Below are 10,227 nucleotides of genomic sequence, written 5' to 3' on the forward strand. Positions count from 1 at the left end.
CCACTTGCCTGATATATATTAGATAGTGGTATAATTCACATCTTTTTTAATGAATAAAATAAATGCTATTTGAAACAACAGTTTTAGGGTCTAAGTTTTTGGGTAGTTGACCCATTCATACCAGTTCTCATCAAATCCAGATTTCTACATAAATCTTCTCTTCTGGGATTTACACAGCAATAGTGACAAGATGAAGCAGACGTTAGTGGAAAAACAAAGGAGTAGAAGAAAAAGAAGCACCCAGAAAGAACTTTCAAGCTGATTATGTAGAACTATATTTCCCTGGACTATCCCATCTTTGAGGCTTCCCCGACGGCTCAGACGGTAAAGCGTCTGCCCGCAATGCGGGAGACCGGGGTTCGATTCCTGGGTCGGGAAGATCCCCTGGAGAAGGAAATGGCAATCCACTCCAGCACTCTTGCCCGAAAATCCCATGGACGGAGGAGCCTGATAGGCTACTAGAGTCCCTGGGGGTCGCAAAGAGTCGGACACGTTAAGTGTTACAGCTCTATGAAGTGCTCTGTAATCTCTTCAGAGGTTAAAAGTAGAGGAAGATAATATCTTCTGACCCTGATTATGGTTGGGAGCAGGTAGTTTGGAAGAAAGTTTACTCTGCAAACACTTGCTGAGTGCAGAGCTCAAAGACAGTGACATGGTTAACAGGAAGAGTACAGAGAGTAGGTAACAACAAAGAGTTCAATATGATCTAGTACGGTAGTAGGCTTTTTCAAATGAATTTTAACTAATTTCTTGTATTCAGTTACTACGAAGCCAAAATATCCCTTAGAATGTAGAATGGCATGAAACATCTTTTGCTCTCCTTACATATAAAAAGCAAAGACCAAGCCAAGTGACTATACTGTGATTCTTAAACTCCATGACTATGGCTCAAGAATATCCTGGAATATAGATCTTTTAAGCCCTTACTATCTTCTTCTTTAACATGACTCAGGATCTTTTCATTGTTCATTGGCATTCCCGCCAGAAAGAATCCATTGGCAAAAACCTAAAGCTCAAAACTGCTAATAACCTGTATAATTCAATAACAATAATAGGCAGTTTAAGGCATGCTTTCTATGGCAGACATATTAACAGATATCAACACAATTAATTTTCAAACAACTTTTATTATCTTCAATTTATAGGTAAGGGACTGACGTACAGAGAGATTAAGTAACTTGTAGGTGGTAACTGGTAGGTGGTTAACAGTTAGAATTCAAACACAAGATAGTCTAGTTCCAAGATCTATATTCCCATTTGCTATATTACAGTATTCAAACAAAAGACATGGGGAATAAAAGATTTGGGGAAAGCTATCAGTTTGGTTAGTATCACTTATTCAACAGAAGTGAATAAGTGTGGTATTCAGGTAATCAAGACTTTGCTGGAGTCACTCATTATAAAACTGCGCTGTTCAATGTGGTAGCCATTTGCTGCAAGAGGCTACTAAGCATCTGAAATGTAGCCAGTCCAACTTGAGATATAATAACTGATTTCAAAGACTTAATATTTTAAAAATAATGTAAACTAATTCAACAGTTTTATATGGGTTAATTTTAAATATTTTTAATATACTGGGCTAACTCAAACATGCCTTTTAAATGTGGCTGCTAGAAAACTATTTCTACTGGGACAATGATGCTATGTTGGAAATATGCTGGAGTTTATAGACTAATTCTAATCAAATCTTCATTGTTTTACTGTTGTAACCTTAAGGAAATCAATTACACTGATGATTAACTTCTGTATCATGAAACAGGGCTTAACAACAGTCCTGACACCTCCTGTTCACATTTTCGTATCTAAATCTATTTTCCACTAAAAAGAATCTAAGACTCCTTGGAAAAATGGCTGATGTCAGGGCTGGGACAGGTAAAATCCAAGATAAACCTGGAATATTTTGATTGGGAAGAAAGAAGTGCTCAAAAATAATCATTGGGTAGGGAGGGATTGGGGAAACACATGGTTTGTCAAAAAACACCCGAACCAGCTTGATGAGGCTCCCACTGGCCAAACCTAGGACAACCTGGAAATCAAAATAATGACAGCAATGGATTTAACCACTGAATAAAGTTAAGAATCACTGAGTTCATTCTAATGAAGATAACAAAATAAAGGAAGAGAGGAAAGACTGCTTTATGACAGAGTATCAACTACTAGCCACAGAACAAAAAGTCATGAATGGATGTTAAAACTTGTGGGTAAGTTTTATGAGACTATGTAAATATCCTATTCTTCAAAGTATTGTCCCATCAATTACATATTAATTACAAAAGGACAAACAGTAACTTTTAGGGAGAAATACAGAGAATACCACATAAACCAAACTTTCAAAGGTACCATCACCAACGTTGGGACAAACCAACATCATGAACCTTAATATACAAGGTATTAAGAAGGACAGAAGATATTCCTGCCAAAAATGCATAACCAATCTAATCATGAGGTAACAACAGACAAATTCAAATTGAGGGACATTCGACAAAATAACTGTCCTGTACTTTTCAAAAATGTCAAGGTCAAGAAATACAGGAAAGGCTGAGGAAATGTTCCAGATTTAAAGAGACTAAAGAAATATGACAACCAAATGCAATGTATGATCCTCGCTGGGGGGAAAAGCTATAAAATAAAATTGACAAAATGAACATGAATTATGAATTCAGTAATATTAAAGTATGTCAATGTTATATTACCTGGTTTTAATAACTATACTATGGTTAGGCAAGACAATGTCCTTGGTTTTAGGAAGTATAACTGAAGAATTTAGGGATAAAGAGGCATCATGTCTCCAAATCACCCTTTGAATGGTCCAGAAAAAAAAAGATATAGATAAATACAGGGCAAGAATGATAAAGCAAATACTTCAAAATGTAATACATTTGCTGAATGTGGGGAAGGATATAGAGGAGTCCCTTGTACTATTCTTCCAACTTTTCTTGTAAATTTGAGATTATATCAAAATTAAAAGTTAAAACAAAAAACTTGCATTTCCCAGATCAAATATCCTAATAGACTATACAAGTCCTGATAAAGTTTAAAAATATATTAATGCGTTTCTTTTATCCTAGACTTTGCTTTAAATTTTATGACTTATCAGATACTAATTATGTATTTCATACAATCCAGGTCTATATCTATTATCACTCAATATCATGCTGAGTGAAGTGAAGTGATGTCACTCAGTCGTGTCCAACTCTTTGCGATCCCGCAGACTGTAACCTACCAGGCTCCACCGTCCATGGGATTCTCCAGGCAAGAATACTGGAGTGGGTTGCCATTTCCTTCTCCAGGGGATCTTCCCGACCCAGGGATCAAATACTACTAATTATATCCAACAAGCACTCAAATATTTGTTAGATGAACCTTCTCGAAAGTTAGCACAGTACAGGATTGCAGGAAAAAAAAATCAAATTGTAAAAAGCACCACATTGTAAATAATGATATTGTGACACAGAGCTTACAGAACAACTCCTCAATTCTAAAAAAAGAAATACTAGGATTAAATCACAGAGTAGCCATAAATCTAACATAAAGAGATGAGCTCCACAAATAGAGAAAGGTAAATGATATTTTCCATATCAAGAATTAAACATCTTAGCTAACTACAAGCAGTTGTGACAAGTAAAATGGACTTTTTGCCCATAAAATTAAAACATTAATATGTTATTTAAAAAATGAAAAAAGATTAAAGATTTAGGCTAAGAACTGAGATTTTAAAATTTCACTATTAATTCAATACTAATTTGCTGTATAGCCTTGAAACACTGCTTACAATTTTCATACCTCATTTAAAAAAAAGACTTGTAGATCATTTTCTTCCCCAAAGGCAGACAAAATATTTTATAAAATGTCAATAAGAGCACTAAATATTCAATATGGAAGTACACATATTCACACACATACACACAGGCACGGTAAAAAGAATACAGTTTCTTTGCAAACATGTTTACAAATAGCAAAACGCAACTTAAAAGTTACACAAATACATTCAATCTCAATTCATACTATGAATAGGTGCTTCACACAGAGACTACTGAAAAAATCCAATCAACCAGTGTTTACCCTGCTTAAGAGTTTTATTGTTTATAAGTAGGAGGTGGATCTTCCTAGGTCTCCTGAGTAGGACTGGGATATGGGAAGTAATTCTCAAATATAGTTAGGGCTTGGTGGGGGGGGGGGGGGGGAATTCCTTTCAAAGATCGTACAAGTGAATATAGTGACTACATATCAAACACACACCATTAACTCAATTTTCAACGTCTTCTAATGCTACTAGAGTATCCAAGTAGGTAAGACAGAAAGATATCCTGTTTCCCTTTTCCATCAAATCCAATTAATTTTGCGTTTAACAAAAATTCGACTATTTTTCAAAAACATATTTTTGTGAGACAAAGTGATTACTTAATGCAACTAAACAAGCAAGATGAGAAAAAACAAAAAGCCAAAGTATTCTAAAATATAAAAATTGTCCAAAGACTTCGTCAAATAACTGTGTGCCTCGGCAAAACTTAACACAGTATCTCGAGCCAGTATTACAATGCTATCATCCTGCCTGACTCTAACTGAACAACTCAATAGTTTTCAAACAGGTTGTCAGTGGAAGAGATCTTTACATAAGCAATTATAAAAACAGGGTCCATTTTGTATTCGAGAGGCATTAGCAACACTTGGCTTAAAATTTTACATAAAAATACGATGAGGTTCTTTTTCACATTTTTTAAAGCAAAATCACTTATAACTACTTGACTAAAGCTATTTCCTAGAACGTTTCCTTAGATAACAACAAAACATATAAAGGGTAAAACTGTGACTTGCTTAAACATAAACGTCCCTAATCAGAGCAACCTTCCTTCTCGTATGGTTTCCTATACCCACCGTACTCGGCAGTGCACATTTCTGAGTTAAGTTGTACTAGTTTCTTACCACGATCTCCTTTCCACTACTGAAAAAAAGAAAGATCTTCAAGCGCTAACTAAATAAATCTGAGGGGAGTGGGGGGAGGGAAAGGGGTGCGAGGTGGCGGAAGAACAGATGGAAACAAGGTAGTTGTTTTCTTAGGGCACTAAGGTTTCTTACCCAACTCCCAAAGCCAAGGTTTAATCGCCAGTTTATCAAGCTGCTTGCCACTATCCACTCCTTAGACAATGCAACCTTCCCTTCACCTCTTCTCATACTCTCCTACCCATCAACCCCCGCCAAAACAAACACAACACACCCCATCCCACAACCCGCGTTATCCCCTCGGTGTCCACTCAACCAACCTGCTGAATAACAGCTCCACGTACACGTCTCACTCAGACAAAAAAGCCACGGCGGCAAGGCGGCGAGATCCCACCACCTCACGCCACCCCCGAGGAACCCGCAGAATGACAGTCTGGAGCCCAGAAGTTTGAAGCAAAAAGATTCCCACCCAACCAAAAGGGAAGACGAAATTGCAGAAGGGGATGCGAGGTGGGGAGAGCGATGTGCATGTCTGTGCGAGGAAGGGTCCATCACATGACAGTAAAAGAGGACCCGAGTCATCGGGGCGTCCGTGAGGAGAAGGGGGCGGGGGGGGGTTGCCGTCGCCATGGCAACACCCCCTCTCAGTCCAGACTTCCAAAGAGGGAGGAAGAACTTCAAATCCCAACCGTCAGCGCTCGAGCGGCTCCTTCTTAAAGGGGTACACACCGCGCCGCCACCGCCGAGCACGAGAGGGCAGAGTTGGGCGCCCCCGCCCCTCGGGCGACGCCCCCGCCGCCCCTCGCCCCCAGCGGGCCCACCCTAGGCACCAGCCCCGCGAGCGCCCGAGGGTCGCTCAGGTCCTCGTCCCCGGAGCCCGGCCGCGTCCACCCGCCCGCCCGGCCCACGGCGGCAGAAGGGGGTGTGTGTGCGCCCGGCGGGGGCGCGGACCTGCCCGCCTTCCTCCCGACGGCTCTGCCCGCCGGCTCCCCTCCGCCCGGGCGCCGACCCGCCGGCCCGCTTCCTCCCTATTGACAGGGCTGACGGTGAGCTGCGAGGGGCGCCGACGAGTTTCGGGGAGAGCGCAAGCTAGCCGTTTCCTCGGGGGCTCGGCGAGCGGGTCCGAACTAACAGTTCCAGGGGAGCCCAAGAGCTAAGGTGGAGAATGAGCGCGGACCGCGCCGGGCGAGGAGCCCCCAGACAAAAGGCGAGCGCCGGAGCCGCCGCGCCGCCGCCGCTCCCATCTCGCTCCCCCATTGAACTGACCCGAAAGGAAGATTCAACTAAACCGCTCAGCCACAAACTCCTCGGGCTGCGGCACTCGTCGCCGCGCGGAGCCGGGGCTCCGGCCCGTGTCTCTCTTACCTACACAGTGCATGAGGCGGTGGCGCCAAGAGTCGAGTTCCCGCCGGAATCCTCTCCTCTCCGCCGCGCACCGAGGGCTCCGGCACTGAGCAGCGGCGGCGGCGGCGGCGGCAGCAGCGGCGGCGGCAGCGGCCATTCTCTCTCTTCCCTTGTCCATCTGCGTCCCGCGTCACGCGCCCTCATTTACATACGAGCGGCGCAGGCACGAGGCAGGGGCGCGAGCCCTCGGCGCGAGCCCCGGAGCGCGCGCCCCCCGGAGGGGGGTTGATTGACACGTGTCACACTACCTTCCCTCTGCCCTTCCCTCCCCCTCCCATCGCTCCCTCTGGGAGAGGCGGGGAGGGAGCCTGAGGAGAAGGAAGCAACCTGCCGCTTCCGCTGACCCCGCCTCCCCATCTACTCCCCTCTCTCCCCTCCCCCCGGAGTTTACTCAAGCAAGCCGTACTGCTCCCGCCGCCCGCGAAAACCCTGAGCAGCAGCGAGAGGCTCGGAGCTTGGCCAGGAACCGGCGCGCTAATGGAGCAGACTAGCAATGCCTTCCTTCTGCCTTCGCACCGCGACTCCGGACGCCCGGAGACTTCACTTCCCAGGCCCCTTTGCGCTGGGATTCCTAAGCGGAGATTGCCGTTTCGGCGCGATGCATGCCGGTGCTTGGAGTCCAGTAGAGATGGGCACTTTTCGGTCTTTGCACACTTGGGATAGCTGCCGGGCCTTAGATTTCTCAGTTCTGCGCTGCCTATGGGTTTAGCGCCCAGAACAATGCGCTGCGAGTGTTGCAGGGTCTGACCCAACCGCCTTAACTTCCTTAGGATCCGTGATAGAAGGGCAGTGGAAGCCGCTAGAGTTGTGGGTCCCTTGAAGGTTCGGGCTGCTTTAAGTTTATGCTCTAAGTGCTGGAAACTTTTGGGGTCACTGTCATCTCGCCACTGTAGGGAAAGAACAAGCCGGTGATTCAGCTGCATCCGAGATCTGCCGAATGTCCAAAGACAGAGCCCACAGTGACTTCAGTTTCCAGGGCGATGACATCTCAGAAAGCGAGAATATTTGTAAAATTAGGGAAAAGAAGTGGGACTTCACCGGAAATCGTTTACGGGGCCAAGGATTAGATGTGGCTGGGTAAAAACTCTAAAAGGAGAAACTTATGCTCGGCAAAATGTAAGCTCCTGGACAGCAACCCATTGAGTCTTGTGTTCCGTGTCATCTTTCACTTGCCTAATCCTGGTACAGTGCGCGGTACGGATTTAGCACTTAAACGTTTGGAATAAATTCTGCGCTGCTCTAGAGAAAGTATTTCTTCACACACAGAGAAAGCTTTTAATTAAATATGAACTCCAATGACAGTTTTTACTTTTGCACCACAGTGATTGTGCATGTGTTTCTGTATATGTGCAAGGTGCTGAACCGAAACCAAGACCCCCAAGTTTGCTGAGAAGTACTGTGTATTCCTGGGAATTTATGCATAAGTCTGTGGAAAACACGTTTTAATTCTTATTGGAAACGCCTATGAATTCTGAATTCGGTTCCACCCTCCCTATTTTGTGGGTTATCCTTCTTATCTACCTCTCTTCCCACCCTTGCCCCCAGGAGAAAGTAGTCCTGCTCATCACTTCTTCCTCAGTAGTGAAAGATGCAGTTTTAAATTTTCAAAAATTAAAAAAAAAAAAAAAAGTGAAATTCAAAATCTCATAATCATCTTTTTTAGAATGAACACAATTGAAGAAGCAAGTGAAATCATGAATGAAGATGTTTTGGAGTCATCAGTGGATGGTTTCAGTTATGGATTCTACTGGAACTGTAATCGCCAAAATTATCAACCTCTGTAGCTTTCCTGGTCTCTTTCACAGTACTCTACATTGGTTAGGATAGCCTAGGTTACTAAGGCTTCCCTGGTGGCTCAGCGGTAAAGAATCTGCGTGCAATGCAGGAGACCCAGGTTCAATCCCTCCTGAGTCAGGAAGATCCTGTGGAGGAGGGCATGGCAACCCACTCTAATACTCTTGCCTAGAGAATCCCAAGGGCAGAGGAGCCTGGTAAGGCTGCAGTCCTTAGGGTCTCACAGAGTCAGACAAGACTGAAGCGACTAAGCAGTAGCAGCAAGTTACTGATGCAGTAACAAAGGATCCAGAAGTTTTAGTGGCTTAAAAATAACAACAAAACAGTTATTTCCTGTTCATTTGTATGTTCATTTCTGGTAGAAGGAAGGGAGGGGTGGGAGAACTTCACTCCATGAGATTGTCACCAAGCAACCAGTTGGTTTAAGGAGGCTCCAACCAATCTCTGGAGCTTCCCCATTTGCATGATAGGCTCAAGGAAGATGAATGTCAAACAGGCTCTTTCTAAAAGTGATCGAAGTAAATTTCACTCATATTTCATTGACAAAAGCAGATTATGTGGGCATGCTACCTTGAAGGAAGCAGGAAAGTGTAATTCTATCATTTGCCCAGAAGGAAAATTAACCAAAATTTACTAGTGAACAGTACCAATGATTACTGCAATCCATCCTTCTAATCACCAGTTTACATATCACTCTCCTTATGCTGCAAAATATATTCATTCCTATCACAAGTGAAACTCCAAAAATTCTATTCAGTACTGGCATTAATCTCAAAGTCCAGCATCTCTGGGTGATGCTTGGTAGTTCCTGTATTAGAACAGGAAAAAAAAAAATGTCTCTTGTTATAGAGACCTGAAATGACAAAGTATCTATCTTCTCTGCTTACACACACACACACACACACACACACACACACACACGCACACATGTGCACTTAACATACAGTGGTGGGACAGGAACAGAATAACTGTTTAAAAAGGGGACAAATGGGTGGCATGCATGAATAGTATTAGCAAAATATTTTACCACAGCTAACATGGATTGCCTACTTCCCAGCCTCTAACAACAGTTTCCTCGCCACTACTCACTGAGCTTTTAAGTCATAGAATATATTTTAGATTTTCTATCATAACTGTACTTCCTTCTGGGCACCAAATTCTATGTTAATCAGATGGGCTGGGTAATGCTCCAATAATAGAAACCCAAAATCTCAGAGGTTTAATATAAAAATTTATTTCTTACTTAAACTATATGTTCTCCAAAACTTGGTATTGGGGAGGGTAGGGGGAACTGTTCTGTGTCCACCCAGGGACCCATGTTTATGGGACACCCCCCAATCTGAAAGTTCCTAAGTCAGCATAACAAGAGAAAAAAGATAACCAAAGCAGAGTCCAGCTCTGAAAGACTTCTGCTAGAAGTAAAATATTTCATTGGGTGAAGCAAATCGTGTGGCTATGCCTAACTTCAGAGGAGTTGATATATCAGATAGGGCATAACAAACCACCTCAAAACTTAAAAGTTTGTAACATTAACTTTGTTTAGTTCATGATTCTGTGGAATAGCAATTTTCATTAGGCTCAGCCAAACAATTCTGCTTGCCCAGCCTGGGCTCACTCAGGTGTTTGTGAAAAGCTACCTGTCAACAATGCAGCTCTGTTACTGAGGGTGAACTGTCAGCTGGGACAACAGAGCAATCAGTTCAGGTATCCCTCATCGTCAGGAGGCTAGCCTTGGCTTGTTCTCTTGGTGGTAGTCACAGGGTTCTAAGAGCAGCAAGAGAGCAAGCCTCAATGCACAAGCACTTTTTAAGTTTCACTTTGGGTCACATTTGCTCCAGGCCTACTGGCTAAAGCAAATCATATGGCCAAGCCCAGTGTCAAAATGGGCACATAGATCCTACCTCTTAACAGGAAGACATGTTGTAAAAGGGCATGGAAAGAGGGAAGGAAACAATTTGTGTCCACTTTTCAGTCTACTGCCTGAGGGAATATGCAATGCTACCATGTTCCTCCAAAGTAGGGGAAATAAGTATTAATGAACAGAACTAATGAATATCATATCTGTAGAACTTCTGGGAGAAGAGGAAG

The 10,227-nt window shown here is 43.4% G+C and overlaps 1 protein-coding gene across 11 annotated transcripts in view; it reads right to left on the reverse strand.

Moving 5' to 3' along the window:
- Nucleotides 1-6,487, reverse strand: part of LCORL (ligand dependent nuclear receptor corepressor like) — a 179,165-nt gene extending 172,678 nt beyond the window's left edge. For 5 of the 11 annotated variants that reach the window (XM_059887733.1, XM_059887734.1, XM_059887732.1 and 2 more), the window contains exon 1: nucleotides 5,262-6,400. In XM_059887733.1, coding sequence (XP_059743716.1) covers nucleotides 5,262-5,571 — 310 coding nt within the window. In that variant the 5' untranslated portion in view covers nucleotides 5,572-6,400. Of the gene's footprint in view, nucleotides 1-5,261 lie in introns of all 11 variants that reach the window. The other 6 variants (XM_059887736.1, XM_059887735.1, XM_059887741.1 and 3 more) reach the window with 3 other exon arrangements.
- Between the last annotated feature and the right edge of the window lie 3,740 nt (nucleotides 6,488-10,227).

This window comes from Bos taurus, chromosome 6, assembly GCF_002263795.3.
Source record: "Bos taurus isolate L1 Dominette 01449 registration number 42190680 breed Hereford chromosome 6, ARS-UCD2.0, whole genome shotgun sequence".
Classification (NCBI taxonomy): domain Eukaryota; kingdom Metazoa; phylum Chordata; class Mammalia; order Artiodactyla; family Bovidae; genus Bos; species Bos taurus.